Below are 18,474 nucleotides of genomic sequence, written 5' to 3' on the forward strand. Positions count from 1 at the left end.
ATTCATGATAACTCTAAACTGCTTCACCTTTGACTTCAAGTACTACTCACAAATAAGAGTTAGTGGTATGGGTGCTAAAATGGGCCCATCTGTCTTGGGACGTTTGTTTGTTGAACACCTTTGGACAACCAAAATGAAGGATTTGTCATTTCCAGTGGCAAGGCATTTTACTGCTAATGGACACTGCATGGAATGTACATGGAACCACACAGAATGAATGTGTGACACTGTAGAATTACAAGCAAAGGAAACATTATAGATTTAATTAAGAAAATAAAAATGATTAAGAAAATGTCATCAGCAAAAGCACTGAACTCATGCACTGAACTCTGACACTTCACTACAGACTTTAGTGTGCTTTGGTTTCTCTCTCTTGGATTATCCTCTGGTTAAGGTAGGTTCTGAGTATAATTACTTTTGCCTTGCATTCTGTTAAATTCGAGGCTTCTAGTCTGGACCTAGTTGCTTGTAAGCTGTTATTAGCTGTAATTACTCACTGCAGGCATGGTACCTCAATGTGAATTGGGGGCAGACACAGTACTGAACTGATGAATTATGACAACTCTATCTTGAGATTTTAGTGTGCTTTGGTTTTCTCTCTACTGCTCAGCTTAAAAGCTCCATGCTTCAAGTCTCATGGAAGACAAGCTTCAAGACTATTCTTTGCCCTGGCTCCTATATGGTGGAATGGCTGTTTGCACATCAGATTCCCTTGCTGTCTTCAACACAGATTGAGGACTCATCAGACTGAAGACTCATCTATTTGTGGAGCATTTATATGATCATTGATCTTGTACCTATGGAATTTTTATACTACTGTTCAATAACCCAACACCCTAGTACTTATTGTTTGATATTGTTTGATTTCGTTTGGTATTTCTTCTAAGTTTCAGCATTGATTCCTGAATTTTAGTAGTATTCTAGTGCAGCGGTATCTTTGACTAACCTATCTTTGACTCTACTATACTGACTAGGATATGTTCCATGAGTAAATGCCCTTTTTAAGTCATTCTGGATGAGTGACTACTAAATGCCAAAAATGTACAATGTAAATGTAAAGTATAAAGTCTTCTACATTATTAGTTCTTATAAACTGGTTCAATGCAATGTTTCAATGATTTATGTACTGAACAATGATCCCACCATCATAGTTGCTTACCTTTAAAAGCCTGATTAATAAATACATCTACCTGCTTCTCTGAGTCACTCAAGCTCATAGCTGTTAAATTAATACTACCATCTAATGCAGTAAAAAAAAAAAAAAAAAAAAAAAAAAAAAAGAAAAAGTTGGAGGAAGATTTGCAGTAAGGAAATTTGCAGTTAAAAAAACTATCAGCTTCCTCCAATTGACCTTAATTGGGATTAACAGGCCTTCAACAAGAGCATACTGTAGGGGCCCAGTCCAGGGCTGAGTCATCTGCTAGGTCATCTATAGCCAACAGAGGGAGGCAGAGAGTGGCCCCAAAGTATTCAGGAGTAATTAAGAGTGACTCACAGGCTCCCTGGGGCTTAGGGGTTTTTTTTGTTTGTTTGTTTGGTTGGGTTTTATTTTAAGTATTCTTAAAAAAAAAATGACAAGGCTGGTATTTTGGGTAGAGACCTCAAGTGTTGCTTCTTGGGTGTCTTCCCTGTCTGGACTTTCAAGCTTCTCCTTAAGCTTTGAGACATGCCTTCTTCACACTTGAGTTCCTACAAACCCTTAACAGAGTTCTCCCAGCCCTTGGGCTGTCTTTCACTTTCTCTTTCTCTAGACTCCTTCAGGTTTTTGTCAGTTGTCCTTTTGCTCTATCATTTTGATCACGTCAGCCCATTTTCCCTTGACAGTCTCTTTCTTTACATTAAACTCTTTTGCACAACCTCTGTGGTGTTCTGTTAACGTGTCAGCTTGGCAAACCTGAGAGTTGTGGTTCTAACTCTACTTACTGCAGTAGTTACCCAGGCTCAGCCAATGCTATTTTCTGGGTGGACTTGGTGTTTTGGTATTGTTCCTATTCTTTGGTTTTTCAAGCTCTCTGGCTGTTCTGCTGTTGGATTTAATATCAGTTGTCAGCTCATCCAGTTTGCTCTGGTCTCCCATACTTGAAAACTTGAGGCAAACTCCATCTATGGGTGGAAAACAGTGTCATAACAAACACTTATGTGCTGGTTAGTCATTCTGTAATGTTGTCGCTGGCCCGAATGCCAGTGTGCGTGGAGCAGGATGCACAGACTCCCTCGAAGTGAAACACTTATTAAATAAAACATATAGATTTAAATAGACAAACACACATTAACACGTAACCCCGTACATGTGCGTGCCTTCACGGGGGTGTGGCTACAAACATGGGTGACCCCCCCCGCACGCGGCAGGCCGTACCACGTGACTTGTGGGGGGGGGACATCCCGTGACACTGATCTTGCTGCATAATGTACCACAATTGGTTAAGGACCTGATGGTAGGACACCATGCAGGTATATTTAACTACTAAATGTCAACAAATTTCTTATTCTTTTGGATGATATTACACATTCTTTGAATGATCCTATACATTCTTTGGCTGATTGTTACATATTTGGTATTTACTGTTACATCTCATCTCATTACATTATTTCTTCAAAACAATGTGGAAGTATGGTGATCTTACTCTGTCATCATAAAAATACATTGTATGTGATTTTTTAGATCCCTGGGTGAAAGGGCAAAAAAAGAAAACTTAATAACATTTTTTTTTTATTTGGGGCAAAGTGCTTCCCATTCCTGTATAAGGTTTGTGGCTATAATGCATTATGTAATTTATGTTAAATAAATGAAAATTGGTTTAAACTATTAAAAATTAGTGGACTAATTGTTAAATTGGTGCAAATTAATAATTTAATAATAACATCATTCTGATTATATAATGTCAGTATGCTCACAGCTGGCTTTTTGTAGGCTTAAGTCATCAGTAAAATCTGCCTCTTCTATGAATTTCTTGATTACTGTGCTATACATTTCACTTCTTCGTTGCCCTTAATGGACATTCTCTTGCAGGATGTCATGATGTTACTGAGCCTCCACCCATCTCAGCTGCCATGGCTACTCCCACCACCCCCTGATGTCCCCTGCTGTAGCCCACCACACCTCCACCCTAGCCAAATACTTCTCCATTGCCCTTAATAGACGTTCTCTTGCAGGATGGGTTTTGGACACGTGCACACCATTGGTGCAAGACTAGGACCTCTAAAAAATTGGATTAGACATTAACTTATTTTTTCATTTTTACTTATTTTTCTCTTAAAATTGTTATTATTGTGGTGACTACTGTCGGCCAGAGGAGGATCAAACAGCCATTATACTGATATACTGACACCTAGTGGCCTGGATATGTCAGAGATTTTGTCCTGTGTTCTTTTGAGAACATATATCCTTGCGACACTGGGACTTACCAGGCAAACATGGAAGACAACCAAACATTACAAATTTTGTAATACTTTAACCAATTTTATGAATTGAAAGACCTCATGACATCAGTGGAAAAACAATGGGAAAAGGCCAAACAGCCCCAGTCTGAAATGAAAGGGCGATGAGCAATAGCATGTTGTTTTATTGAAACTCCACATTACATCAACATAAGTATGTTTTATACATTGTTTTAACTTTTAAAGTAGATAATATACATTCTTGATCTTTGCCTAACTCCACATTAGGACATGTATTAAAGAGTGTTAGCCCAAGTCAGCATGTGAGAGCTCAGCATTAAGACCACTGAGCACCAGGAGGGTCCCACCACTGCTAGCTCAGGGGAAACAATAAATGAACTCTTCCCATGATTAATGTCTTGCCACGATCTTACCAGAGCCCACAAAACCCCAACCATCATGACAATGTTTAAAGCACAAGTATGTGAAAACCGGTTTAGATCCCTTTGCTGAATCAGAGATCAGGGGCCAAGTACTTATTCCTGTTGAAATTATAAACTAGGTCCACAGTTTAACAGAGTCAGTCATGAGGTTTAGTGGGGTTGTCCATTTCAACTGCAGCCTAAGTGCAGACAGGCAGTAAGTCCAAGCTTGGTTATGTCTTGGGCTCACCTCCTCTTTTGCTGTTTCCTCAATGACATCAAGTCAGCTCTTTGCCTTCCCTCAGCATGTGCACCAATGCTTTTAATAAGCATTAAAGTCTCTCTCATTCTCTCTCACACAGGGTAAATTAGCTGCATCAAATGGTGCTGAATAGGCTGCAGGTCTGCTAATGAGCACTTACTGCTCATCAGATTTCTTGTGGCACTTAATACTTAATACTTACATATTAGCCCCATAAGTAATATACTTGGTCACTGCTTAATAATCTTTATCTTTGGGGCCTTTACAAAGAAATTGCTGACATTGACATCATTTTATGACACAATTCTTGCCATAGAAATCATCATCATCATCAGTTCATCCATCAGTCACTTCATCAGACTGAGACCCTACTCTATTATGTCAACAGTCTGTGAGTGCATCTATCACTGACATCATATCCATCATACTCTGCTGGTGCAATTACAGTACACAAAACACTGCCATCTTCCAAAACCGCACTGTGCGGTCTCCAAAAAGCAATTAAGTATCAAGATCCCCAATTAAGTAGATTGTTCCAAAAGTGCTTTTCTACTATCGTGCAGTGATGTCTGCACTAAAATAAAGTTTTTGGGAAACTGGCCCATGATCTGGTGGCAGATTATCTATCACAACAGAGAACTGAGAAGCATGCGCCATTTTCAATTTGATGGCCATGCAGAATTCTGAATAACATGAACATGTAATTAAAGTATGTGTGAGTGTTGGACCAAAAAAATGTCATATTTCTTATCACGAGGAACTAAGTGGAATACTTACACCATACATACCATACACACTCACCACACCTACACTTGCCCATGAATGCATGCATGTACTCAGGTACATCAGAACACACATTCCAACATTTTTTAACTACTAGAAACATCAAGCAGTGGGCAATATGCACAAAGGCATTGACATCATGAAGTATGTAAAGGCAAACGCTGACAATGTAGCCCTTTGGGTACAAAAGGAGCATCCTGATAACAAAGACAGACATTTAAATTAACAAGGGCACATCATTAATTTGTCTTCAATTCATTTGAAGCCTCTTTGGCAAAATGTTAATAATAAAGATCTCAAATTATATATAGGCCTAAAATCAATTAATTTACTCAACAATGGATGAAATTTAACTTTTAAGAATGATTTCTTTACAAAAAAGCATAAAATGCAATGACTTTTCAAGGCCCCTTTTAACAACATAAACAAATGAAAGGATCCTTCAAATGTTTAATGTGGGACAAATACATTAGTAAAATCGACCTGCCTTACAGGACCATGATGTAGTAAAAAAAAAATCATAAGCCTAAAACATTTTGGCAAATGTACCATCTGAAAAAAGTAGGCAAACTAATTTAAACCAACATGGGACAACAATGTTGGAGGCAAACAAAACACTCAGTAATTGCAGTTCACTGTTTTAACTCATGAAAAACAGTGTAACTAAGGGCATGACACCAATCAGCATAGTCCTCTTTTGTGTTTTTCAGCTCACGCATGATGCAACTGAAGTGGAATGACTGCTTTTGATTTTTTCTGCCCAAATATACAATACAGAATTGGCTATTGGTCCTGATGAATGAAAAAGCTGCCTTCAAGTATCTCTTCTAGCAACCATACTCTAACTGCCTAACTTTAAAGCACCACTTGTTTGGGTCCAACTTTAAAAAAATCTCAATTCTCACTACTGCTACATAAACATAGTCAGTTAGTGTTACACAAAGATTCTCTTTACATCTCTTCGTAATCCCATTTGCAGTGACTTTTATCCCACAAAATTAACCGCATATTTATGCTAGGTGCGAAAGGCTTCTCACTGACCCCTTTAGAGCAAAACATGAGCAGATATCAGAACAAAACCTCCTTACTCACTTCCAGGTTTTTTCTTAATTTGAGAGTTTTAAGGTAGAAGTGCAGTGTAGATATAAACACTATGTTGCTGACTGAAAATACATTATGGCAGGATATGGAACAAAGAACAAAACAAACAACTCCCCACATTCATATCCACAAGACACAATTTAACAGCAGTTTGTCCATAACATTCTGTGTCTTTAGTATACCAGTGTGATCTTTTCCTTCAGGGCCAGTGAGGTTATGGTGCCTTTTCCTCAATCCTTGCCTCCTCAAGACAGCTATTCCTGCTTTTCTTCTAGATAGGCTTTAACTCGCTTGCGCATGTAGAACGCGGTCAGAGCGCTGCAGCACGCCGTGAAGATGAAGAGAGCAACGGCATCATGAGCCAAGTCGCCATGGAGACGTTCATACAGGGGCCGCCGCTCACTGTAGTCAAGGCGCACAGCCTCGATCTGCACGAGTGTGCACAGCACCAGGAACACATGGAATATCTGGTGGCCTTGACCAATGAAGTCACACCGCCCAGGGAACCAGCACTCCGGGTGTGGGTATGCAAAGAAGTAGGCACTCACCAAGAAGAACAGGATCTGGTAGCAGTGGTAGGTCACGGCTTGGTCGATGCAGCTCTGAGGAGAGCTGTAACACTGATAAATGCGATGCACCACTGGGCTGATGTCTAAGCAGTAGGCCAAGCCTGAGGGCACAACCTGGAAGAACTTGTGCGTGTATCTAGGCAGGCGCTGACTCACGTACTTGCCATAGCAGCACCCCGCACAGGACAGCCAAGCCAGGAAGGCAGCAGCCGGCAGGAAGAGCCCTTGGACTCGAGTATGCCACTCCTCCTCAACCACATAGTAGAAGTGGGCCAGGGCACTGCCGTACTGGTAGACAGCCACGCCCACGTAGTCCAGAAAGTAGAAGGTGTAGTGGGAGAGCTCAGACTTGGCTGAGAGCAGGTGGGCCAGCACACTGCAGACCAGGTAGGTGAACGCTGCCAAAAGCACAATGAAGAGTGGCTGGGCGTGGGGGTCTCGCAAGAAGTCCACTGTTTCCGACACTTCACGGAATTTGACAAGGATAATCAGTGAAGCCAGCAGGTGAGTCCACACATTGACTGTCTCATTGTGCCTCTGGAAGAGCGTGAGGAAGTAGTAGCGCCAGCTCTGGTCAGGCAACCGGTAGCCTGTGAATATGTGGGGTTCTTTGAATACCCAGGGTACATCATTGACAGTCACGGTGCAGGGCAGCTTTGGAAATGCAGACTCCAGGAACTGGGGAATCTGGCGAAGCTGCTGGACATTGATGAACAAACGACCAATTTGCTCCATCACTACTGTCGCCATGGTGAGAGGGAACACAGCAGAGAACTCTGGGATCTGTAGTGTGTACATACATACATACAAAAATGTAAATTTAATATAACAGAGTAAAAATTTGTTGTTTTTGAATATATGTTAAATGATTAAATGATATGCATTTCCAAGTATTGTATCCAAGTATCTTTGGCAACGTAAGAAGCGTATGTGACCATTTATCAGATTAAAACCAATAAAATTATATATTTAAAAAAAAAAAAAAAACGAGTGCAGAATGGAGTGGGGAAACAAATGAACAAGCTAATACCAAATTGATTATCATGACAGTCTCTATTTAGAAGTAATCTCTCACTGTGACACAATGAATGGAAACCGATTACGTAATGTCACCTTTATAGTTCTCGCGAACCATCGTGCGGTGTCTTAAGGTGGTTCAATTTTTTTAAATCAGAGGTCCAAAGGCCATTGGAAGCGACTGAAAACGGCTGTAATTAAAGAATCCCAACGAACCCCCACAATGTCAGTAAAACGTGAATAATTTAATGATTGCATCCGACATCCAGAAATCCATTCTCCACACCCTCAAGTGTGGAAAAGGGTTAGCTAGGATAGGACACCTATTTGTATGGGTTCATTTACAGGAAAAGGTGCCAACTGCCTTTTACTGGGTTGAGCAAAATCGGAGGGAAACCACCTTCGCAGAAAAGTCAGTAAAACATGCTAAAAAAAAAAAAAAAAAAAAAAAAAAAAAAAAAAGCAAAAAAACCTTTAACGATACCTAACGCTGATTGTGAAAAATTACTTGGCTAATCTGATCTTTAGACTGTTGCAAGCACTGAAGCTAGCGCCATTGAGGAAAAAGACTACAGTGACACTATGGACGTTTACGTACAGCCTGCATTTCTGAAAAAGCCTGTTCAATATATGAATAGATATAAGGAAGCGTATTTATATTTAGCTAGCTAGCTAACGTTACCCTGATCTAAGACTAACATCGGTGTTGGGGCCGGCTTACCTTTTCAATAGATAATCCGTTAAATCAGTGAAAAGCTTTTAAAGATGGTTTTACATGTGCGTATATGGAGACATAAGACATAAATAGCATGATGAAAATAAAATATCTGAAGATAAACTTGCTGCGGGTGAGGTTCTTGACAGCTCCCTAGAGAAACAGATGGCTGTATTGCTGATTGGCAGGTGGTTCGTCCAATCAGATGGGTGTGGAACACCCTCTTTTCCTGTTCTGCAGTTAATTCGAGAATACCAAAGGCTGTTAATCGACTGCAGCCTGTACTCTGTATGAGGAGACTAAAAAAACGCTTTTTACTAACGTCGCCCTGGTAAAAGGTGATTCAGTGCGAAAGACGTCGACAGAGTTGTCAGATGAAAATTTGATACTACTTGTTGGAGAAAAAAAAAATCATGGATGATTATCATGTAATAATTAAGTAAGCCAAATCGTAATATTGTCACTTTATGAAATAAGGTTGTTGTTTTTCTAACGTGACAGAGGAGTTATGTGGAATGTTGCCCACACAAGGGTGTGATACTGACAATGTGGCTTTGTAAGCCTCTGTGTGTGTGAATGGAGCTCCTTCATCATGACTTTAGACAGCAGGCCCGTGAGTCTTTTCTCTGCTTTCTACTTCCAGTGGTTCGATTCAGTGAGCAGGAAGTAAGCCTATCACCTGGATCATTGATGCTCCTTTTCTGAGGTTATTTTTGACATCATGCAATAGTAAAGATAGTGCTATTCTGGCTAAAATGTAACCACATATACACTATCCTAATAGTAATTCAAATGTACTAATAAATAATAGGGCAATTCAACTTATTCAAAATTGTCATTTTACATTGCTAAAGGGAACATTTTCCACCCTATATATAAGGTATAACTTGACAAGGCAGAATGTCTAGTCTGTTCTGTAAATACAAACTAGAATGTCTAGTTTGTTCTGTAAATACTTAATAACTGCAATTGCCACCATAACTGCAGCTGGTAAATACTAAACTACTTCGAATTTTTCGGGAAGACAGAAGAATAAAGAATAATGTTTAAAAAACACTAACATATATGTTTAAGGTTATATACATGTATTTGTTCCTATAGTATTTTATACGAAAGTGCATAATTATACTACATTTCCAGTTATTGCCTTCAGTGGCAACTCTGTCAAAAGGTTTCAGCATAGACATGTGCAGTATTTGTTTTGTATGGGAATAAGATGATCAACTCTAGAAACCAGCTTGCGTTCATAAAATTACAGATCATGTCTAACTTCAGCAACTTGGAACAAAACCTCTTTTCATTTATAATGTATGTATTGTCATCTAATTTGCCAGTAGGTGTCAGCACAGTGTGATATAACGTGGGAATTACGAGGGTGCTACCACAGGAAGAGGAACCTACATTTCTTTCTTTTTTGTATTTTTCTTTCATCTTTCCCATACATGTAGGCTGTTCTAAAAGGCAGACACTAGGTGACGAGTTTATGCGCTCCAATCCTCTATTATAGAGAGAGAATTAGTTTTCAGGAGGGAGTGAAAAAACACGGTGTAACAATGTTATGCGGCTAACGTTATCATGTCAGTTGTTGGTGCGTCGAGGCCATTCACGTGGGACGTTAATTCTTTGTGTTTAAGAAGATTTTAAGAGTTATCGATGGAACCTGTTTAATGACGATTTGTGTGGGATAGCTCTGTGTTGATCGTCTAGATTGGACGCTAGCTAGTTCGTGCTCAACACGGGATGCTAGCAGAGCCAGCAAGACAAAACGCAGAATCTACCACAAGCGGACGCTCGTGTCCTTTTCATGTGTGCAACAGCAATGTAGTTTTTTCTTTATCAGAGATGATGTATGGTCCAATATAATATGTTTATGGGTATCAACTAAAGATCACAGTACAGGTTTATCAGTCTGCTCTAATATTACTATGGGTCTTTCTCAAAAGTCTACCAGTATTCGTGTAACTTATTCTAGAATGTGCCCATATATAAACATACAATCACAGACAGTCATATAGACCAAATTTGTTCAGAGATAAATATTTACAAAAAGGCAAAGATCCAAAACTGTTACCATAACAAACAACTTTGCACTTTATTAAGCTGAAATAAATGCAGTTTTGACATACACAGGTACAAGTCAATTTGCACAATGCAACAGACAAAGTTAGAGACCTATGCATAACACATGCATGCTTCCCTTTAGGGTAAAACACTGCTTATTTTACAGGTCAAAAGCTGCAAATGGACAAATTTATATGTGATAGGGATGCAAAGGATGTGGGATAGTAAAAAAGACAGCGCACCTGCTTCTGCCCTAAGATTAAAAAAGTGTGAGGGACACAAATCAAGCACATAATACGGGCCATATAATGGAACAAAAATAAATCTTTGGATACGTAAAAAACCCAGTACTATCCCCTAAAGTGAACAGAGCCAAAAAACAAAAACACAGAAAACTCAGTTCTCCTCATTCTCGCCACCCTCTTTTGTTTCTTTATTCTTTCGGACTTCTTCAAGTTTCTTGTCCTGAAATGACAGGGGGGGGAGGCATTTTTTTAAATGATTAACATTAAATGAGATTCATTTTACTTACATAAAGTTATTTTGCTATTTTAGCTTTACTGGCATTGAAGGTGCTTTGACACGTCTGGCCACCAGAGGTCCTCATCCCCTGAATTCTAATAGTCTCCATGGCAGCTGATCTCACTCACCTGCAGCTCATTATTATCGTATATAATAATGGCTATATAAAGCCTCCTGGACTTCAGAACAATTGTGATGTATCGCCTACAGTTTCTGTGCATAGCTGTTCTTGTGTAGTCCTGCTGCTTTAGTCTGTTGCTCTCTTGCCTGTTTTTGTGGATATTGGAATTTTGCATTGCCCTTCTGTACTGTTGCTTGTCTCTGATTCTGGTTTATTCTGAACCACGCCTGTCTAACCTTAGATTCCTGCCTCTGGCTCTTGTTTGAATTACCAGTATAGTGCCCTGCACATGGATCCCCCCTCAGTGTCTGAGTCTAATTCTTTACATTTACAGAGATGTAACAGTAGGACTTACAAAGTTAAATTAATAAACTTCTTTCACAAATTATTACCTTCTCCTTAAATTTCTCGTTCATTGCTGCCATCTGTTTTGTGCGGTTTTCTTTGTTGGCTTCCATTTTTAGGTTCAGTTTCTCCTCTGCCATCTTGCTAAAGTTGTTGTTCTCCTCCATTGCTTTCTGAAGAACCTCTTTCTCATGCTCTCGCTTCTCAGCCAAGTGTTTCAGCACCTCTGCCTCATGATTCTAATGTTACATGCAAACACACAAGAAATGCTATTTTTCAAGAGAAAATTAGAAAAATATATATATCCTGCTTTTAAGTAAAGTAAACTTTAAAAGAAAATGTACATATGACCAATTAACATGAAAGTCATGAAAGTAGGTATGTACATAAATATTATGTCAGTGCAAGTATACTCTTACTTTGCGTCTCTCCTCCGCAGCATCCAATTTCTTCTGGATCTCATCCAAGGACACCTCCTTCTTCTTGGGGGTGGACAAAGGGAATTCTCCTTTAGGGTCTGGTGCTGAGGGGCTCAGAATGACCTCAAAGGCTTGCCCTGAAGCACGCTTGTCCAACTCCTTAACCTGAATATCTGTGAAAAATAAGGTATTCACTGTAGTTCAGGGGAACAAACAAAATGTTGAATACTTAGAGCCGATGGCAATCACTGCAAAATATATGAAACAGACTTGAAGGCATTATTGTAGCAAATTAGTTTCCCAGATTACCTCCAGAGGACGCCATTGGGCTCTCAACCTTGACTTTTTTTAAATACCTAGAAAATGAATGCAAATAAAGGATATTAAATCTTCATTAAATACTTCCAGCCTCAGTTCATGCCTTTTGAAAAAAGCAACATAACAAGTTTAACGGTGACAGAAGGAACTTCCCAACCGTTGACTGCCCTGTTGCTCAAAAGACGCTCTCCTGCAAGATTATAACTAGTCTACACGATCCCACGCCTAGCCTTGCAGCAGGCACTGCCCAATACTCTACTACTACTGCTACATAAGACACAATGTCTCATGCTCTTGCCAAAAGAAAAATAAAATAATGCCACTAGGAAATACAACGAAGTCCTGCGATTGGACGTTCAAATATCACTGTGGTGACCTTCGATGATCATTGGTAACGGTTCGTGCAAACCGCATAATGGAATTAAATAAAATCCATAAACAAACGATCAAATGCAATGAAATAAATGGAAAGGTAATAAATAGGTAAGTGAGGTGAAATTGTGAGGAAAATCCAAACATCCAGGCGTACATTATGCAAAGTTAATGTATGATTGCGTCCCTGCACAAGCAAGCAAGGATTTGGGAGTGGTGGCGCCTGATCAGTCAAGCATTTGTAATGAATCGTTTCTGAGGCGACAGACAGAACAACGTTATTCTATTTCCATTACAGTCCCCTTATTTTAATAGCTGGCTTTCAGGAAAACAAACAAAAGAGTAAAAATAGATGTTCACTTCAACCGAATCTGTCCTTGTCTGTTCTGAGCGAGACGAGCAATAAAGGGTCGCCGTCAACACACCATGAGCTGAAAGGCATACAATGAGACCAGAGCTGCAAAGGTATTAACAAGTTATTCCGTACTAGGTAAAATGTGAGATATCTGAAATGGCTAAAACGATATGAAGGTCACAAACAATGGGCCTATTAATCAGTGTAAGGTGAGCTAACGGCCGCTGCAAGATGGAAACAAAGAATATTCTGTGCACTGAATGAACAAAGACAACGGAAGCTTTTCCTCCATCCGAGTTCAGAAATGACCAATTTCAGTGACTCAATGGCAGCACCAACAGCATGACAAGCGTATCGATGGAGTGCCGAAATTGCAGCGATATACAATCCTGACCAACCCCTTTATATGCATGTGTTCCCTGATAACAGACAATCATTAGCAAGCAATCTATGAATTCAGCACAGTAGCTACAGTATTTGGATGAACAATAGCAATGTGTGACTTCGTTTCGTTTTTTTAATATGTCGACGCATGATCTATCAATAAGTTATCAGTAATTTGTGTTAAATGTGACCAAAATTTCTATTGTCCCCAAGACAGCTAACGTTATGACTACATAATGACGGTCACATGGTACAACTAAATTGTCACACCCAGTCTGTCTCATTTTGAAAAGTAAAATAGCATTACAATTTAATCAACAGTCTACAAATGCTGCCGTGAAAATTATACGTTCCTAAATATTTTTAGTGTAAAGCAGAGCTGTCTAGCTATCTTGCTATCTCCAAACAATTTGAACACTGACAGGCGCTCAAATAATGGCTGCAAACAAAGACAAAGACTGCCATCTAATATTTCTTGGCATTACTCTTGGAATTTTTATAGCAGATTTTTTATCAATATCAGGATAGACCACTTTAACGTAAAATAACTGCCAATATAAACATAACTAACTTAATATTATTAATAACGGTATATTTATCTCATGTGGAATCAGTTCCCTAGATTCAGCAGCCAGCCTTTTTCAAAACAGCCCGTCAGTGAAAAACGGTTTGAACCCACGCTTCAGTGTCTAACTTACATTTCAAATATTGAATAAATTCCACTGACAATTTTACTTTTTGTCACTAATTCATAATAGCTAGTTTAACTGCAAATCTTGCTGCTACTAAACCAGACCATTTCAAACGTAAACGCTGATTATTAGGCTGCTTACATACTATTTAGCAGCTAGCTAACGAGCAACGAACGACGTGAATTAATTTATTCAAGCCAACCAACTCCCATTACGCAGACCTCTATCCAGGATGCTGTCTTTCCTATTGTCTAGTTGTAACATGAAATTTTCTATGATATATAGCTTACAATTTCACATCCAATTACTTTAACACAATGCTTATACAACAATGAAAGCCTTTCCGGGTTTTCTAGTGACAAATATTATGCAAAACAGCGTTTTGTATGACACTTGTATGACAAACACACCCACCTCTGATGCTGCAAAAATACCACTTCTACCAAAGTCTACTCGCGCGCAGATTCCACTCTGCCTCAGCACCACTTGTTCGCGCAAAAAAGGAACAAAGTTCGTTGCGTCACATTTGAATATGATTCTGATTGGATGAAAGGAACTAACAAACAGCGAATTTGTTTTTGAGTATGATGGGATGTGTAGTTCTAAAATAGTGTTTTTCTACTCTATGTTCCCTATAGATTACGATTAAAGTTTTGATTAAATAGTTTATTTGCTTGTTATTTTAGGCAATTTGTTTGTGCAGATAAAATGTTTAAATGATTTACAGGTGTTTTGCAAATAGATTTGCGTGTGTTTAGTCAATTATTATTATTATGGGTTAGATCACAGTTTAGGAGTTCTTCTACAGGAAAGGTTCACAAACGTTTCTTATACCTAAATATATTTATTTACGATATTCCAAGGACCTGTAAACTGACACTATGGTATGAGTAAAATTAAAATCCGGATAAGATTGTAAACAATTATTAACAATTTTGTAACTAAAACTGACAGGGAAATTGGGTTTATTGGCATATATTTTTTGTCCACTGATATGCTTTTTTCTACATCTTACAAGCAGGACCCCTCACAATGACCAAGAATAGAATTAAGTTAAGTGCATGAGTGAGAAACTGATGTCATTATGTGTCATTATGTGTAATCCCCCATTTCACACACAGCAAAGATTTTCTATTTAATCAAATGACAATATTTTCTTCAATTATATTCTAATTAGTAAATGTGAGTATGTTTGGTTTTGTGTGATAAAATTCTTACAATAGACAAAGTTCACAGGGTTTTGCTAATTTTGTGAGGAATCATTTTGCATAGAATCCTAAAACTGCTAGCTTTATTAGGAGCTAAGAGGTTTCTCCAATCCCATCAACTCAGTCATAAATGTTTGTAAACTTCCTATTAGGCTTTATGAATTTATGATTGTCTTTTTTCAGTTTTCTTCATGTTATCTGTCCAAATGTGTTCACTATTGTTGGATTTTTACTGTCTTGTTTCCATTTTAGGCATTCCCCTAGAATGTGCTTTTGTGTCTCTTTGGTCTTAAATGTCTACAGTTATTCTGTTACAACTCCCAACAGAACCTGTGCAAGAAATCAAGATATTTATTATAATTCTTTTGTTTATGATCACTGTTATCCAGTGTTACCCAAAGGAGGATGGGTTTTCCCTTTTGATAACTGGCTCCTCCCAATGTTTCTTCCTTATGCCACCCCAGGGAGTTTTTCATTGTCACATTGTATTTTGACTTGCTCATTAGTGATCTAGACCTGGATTTCTGCAAAGATGCTTTGAAGCAATGTCTCTTGTTAAAAGAGCTGTTTGAATAAAATTATTTCAATATGAAAATCTTAAACTGAACACCTGGTCTGGTTTGGGTTGCCAAGGACTGAATTGAGAACCAACCTCTGTCCTGTATAACCTATATTATCAGTTTATCAATTGGGAAACTTGAAGATTATAAATCTGCTGTCGGCTCTTCCCCAGTGCCCCACTCAACCTCTCATTTTATTCTAGTAGAGCTGGCTAACCAGAGTACCCTGGGGGGAAAGGGTACCAGATGGTACAGGCTGTCTTAGCCTCCTTAATGTCATTGACTGCATGTACAAAGACAGCAGGGTTGAGTAGGATACAGAAATTCCCTGTTGAGTGAAGTACTCTCCCCACTAGATGTGATGTGTTGCTCTGGTGGCAGATCATTAAATCATCTGTTTAAAATAAGAGCTGATCAAACAATTCTTGAGCTGATCAAACAACACGAATATTTGTTGTGATTTTCTTCTGCACATGTTGTTACTGGTATGCTGCTTTATGCAAAGTAGTCATGAAAAAGTGAAGATTTAATTTTATATAATTACTCAAATATACAAGTATTTTGATTTAGATTGTTGTCAACCAATCTCTTAATCATAGATATGATTGTTCTGTAATTGTTCTGTTCTGTAAGTCTTTAATTATAGCTATGAGAAGCTTCCAAAGATATATGGTGATGCTCAGCAAAAATCTAAACAGTAGCTGTATGGGCAGCCTTGGCAGAAGGCAGTGGTTACTGCATGCAACCTAACACCTTAAGTGATAATGAATTTCTGGACTAGCATTGCAAGCCAGCACACATCTGCTCACATGAGGGATAGCATTATAATGGCACCAGTTTATTTATTTATATTTTCTCTGTAGCCTCATCAGGCAAATGCTATTACATGCTGACATATGTCACAGTTCGAAATGCCAATTAAACCTCAAACGGATGTGCACTATTCATTTGCTCAGAGTATGCTGAGAGTACAAATGCCAAAACATTTGCAGAAAGTGGTTCAGATTTTCTGGTTTGATTCAGGATCCAGAGAGAGAGGCCCTGTATGTTCCATGTAGAAGTGACCCAGTTTCAGCAAAGCAAACACATTTAGGCATCATTTGGCTTCTTGGATGAAATCATGGATGACATCACAGTGTTGCATCATGAGTGTCCTTTCTTTCTTCCCTGTAAGAAATATACTGCCTCCCCAACCCAATGATGACATGATTTCACATGGTCTGCACATTCTACTGTACATGCATGCAGCTCTCTCTCTCCCTCCCTCACTTTCTCTCTCTGTCTCTTTCTTTCTCTTTCTCTCTCATTGTCTCTCTCTTGGTTTGTCTCTTGCTCTTTCTCCGGTATACAGTGATATAAATATGGACTGAACTATGAGGCAAGAGAAGAAAAAGTAAAAAACAAAGCATCCATGCCTGAGCTGTTATATCATAAGCTCTATGGCAAGAACTTAGAAAAAAAGTGATTGTAGTCACATCATTTTTGTCAGTTTTTCAAGACATTGATCATCATCATCATCAGGAGTTTATTAAAATAAATCTGGGATGTGATGAATTGTAAGAATGTCTCATTTTCTGGGTTATGGTCATGTGTTATGATGTGAAAGAGGTTAATGTTATAATGTAGTATAAACCATTAAATTAGACCATTAGACCATTTAGGTATTTAGATATTATCTTGTGCACAGACTCCTCCCAACAACCATTAGCTTTGAAAGACATGTTATAAGTGAGGGATGCTTTCATCTCTAGAGCAGGTACTTAAATAGCCCCTGGTATGAAGCAATAATGCTAAGCAGTGCTGACAAAATTCCCATGTGACCATATCCTGGGTGCACTCTGCAGATTTAGTATTCCTATGGGAAGAGTGTAAGAAAGAAGGGTGTACGTCAGATGGTCTGCAGTGCTAGAAGGAACACTCCCACAGCCTAAAATATAGTGTTAATACCTAATGTATTGTTCAGTTTGCAGACTGGTGCTTGGTAATTTTGATTTGAAAAAGAAAATAAATCCAGAGCATGTTTCTTCTGTGTTAATGTTAAATTATTGCTTCCTACTTAAGTGTTCCCCACCATCCTCTCTGCAGGACCTTATTTAAATTTCTCAGTGGTGATCAAGTGGAAAAATCCCAGTATCTCCATGGAGGCAGAACTGAAAGAGTGACCGTTGCTCCAGTATAAAGTTGTAATCCTGGCAGCTGCCTCATACAAACAGTACAATGGTGAGGCAGATATCAGCTGCCCAGGCCTCTCTGGGCCAGAGCAGCTAGCCAACATTTGAACAAAAGATCTGATTATAACAGTCTGAAAAAGGGCAAACTGAATAACAGCCCAGTGGGTCACAAGGGTGGGGGACATTTCAATTAAATCTGTCCACTTGTCTTTTATCACAGTGTGAAAAATGACACCAAATGTTTTTCAGTCATACAGTCAATAAGGGGTACTGGGTTGTTGTTAATGTAGTCTTATTTTGACAGTGCTTGCAGAGGTATGTATTTTTCTACAATGAAACATTTTTGAAGGAATATTGTTATCTAGTTATTCTGAATGTCTAGTTATTCTGTACCTGATCAAACAAACCATAACATATCAGGGCTTAATTAGAAAAATATTTAAAAATACTGTTTACAGTAATTAATCAGGAACCTCACTTGCAGTTAGTCGCCAGGGTTAAATTATTATGGATAAGCATAGCCTCACTCTTGTTTCCCTTCACACATTACTGTATACAAATCATATGAGTGGAAGGCATAAAGCAATATTTTGGTGCCATTCTCCTGCTGGTTCTTTGGAAATTAATTCTATACTGCTGTCCATAGACCAGTTCCTGTGCTGGTCTATGGACAGATTTCAGCTTCCAGACATCTCCTTG

At 38.7% G+C, this 18,474-nt stretch overlaps 2 protein-coding genes across 2 annotated transcripts; both read right to left on the bottom strand.

Annotated features, from left to right (window-relative positions):
• Positions 1 to 3,547: 3,547 nt before the first annotated feature.
• On the bottom strand, positions 3,548 to 8,404 carry paqr7b (progestin and adipoQ receptor family member VII, b). The gene is made up of 2 exons (XM_027001624.2): positions 8,254 to 8,404; positions 3,548 to 7,298 (listed from the first exon to the last, which is right to left on the bottom strand). The coding sequence occupies exon 2, from the start codon at positions 7,263 to 7,265 to the stop codon at positions 6,201 to 6,203; it is 1,065 nt and encodes a 354-aa protein (XP_026857425.1). The 5' UTR covers positions 7,266 to 7,298; positions 8,254 to 8,404; the 3' UTR covers positions 3,548 to 6,200.
• A 1,908-nt stretch (positions 8,405 to 10,312) lies between these two features.
• On the bottom strand, positions 10,313 to 14,332 carry stmn1b (stathmin 1b). Its single transcript, XM_027001520.2, has 5 exons — positions 14,251 to 14,332; positions 12,025 to 12,071; positions 11,716 to 11,888; positions 11,344 to 11,535; positions 10,313 to 10,773 (listed from the first exon to the last, which is right to left on the bottom strand). The coding sequence occupies exons 2-5, from the start codon at positions 12,038 to 12,040 to the stop codon at positions 10,705 to 10,707; spliced, it is 450 nt and encodes a 149-aa protein (XP_026857321.1). The 5' UTR covers positions 12,041 to 12,071; positions 14,251 to 14,332; the 3' UTR covers positions 10,313 to 10,704.
• Between the last annotated feature and the right edge of the window lie 4,142 nt (positions 14,333 to 18,474).

The sequence above is a fragment of the Electrophorus electricus genome, chromosome 10 (genome assembly GCF_013358815.1).
Source record: "Electrophorus electricus isolate fEleEle1 chromosome 10, fEleEle1.pri, whole genome shotgun sequence".
Taxonomy (NCBI): domain Eukaryota; kingdom Metazoa; phylum Chordata; class Actinopteri; order Gymnotiformes; family Gymnotidae; genus Electrophorus; species Electrophorus electricus.

Coding starts and splice junctions, on each gene's coding strand:
- paqr7b (XM_027001624.2), bottom strand. CDS start 7,265: ATGGCGACAGTAGTGATGGAGCAAATTGGTCGTTTGTTCATCAATGTC.
- stmn1b (XM_027001520.2), bottom strand. Junction 11,536..11,715: donor CTGCGGAGGAGAGACGCAAA/GTAAGAGTATAC, acceptor ATGTAACATTAG/AATCATGAGGCAGAGGTGCT. Junction 10,774..11,343: donor ACGAGAAATTTAAGGAGAAG/GTAATAATTTGT, acceptor CTGTCATTTCAG/GACAAGAAACTTGAAGAAGT.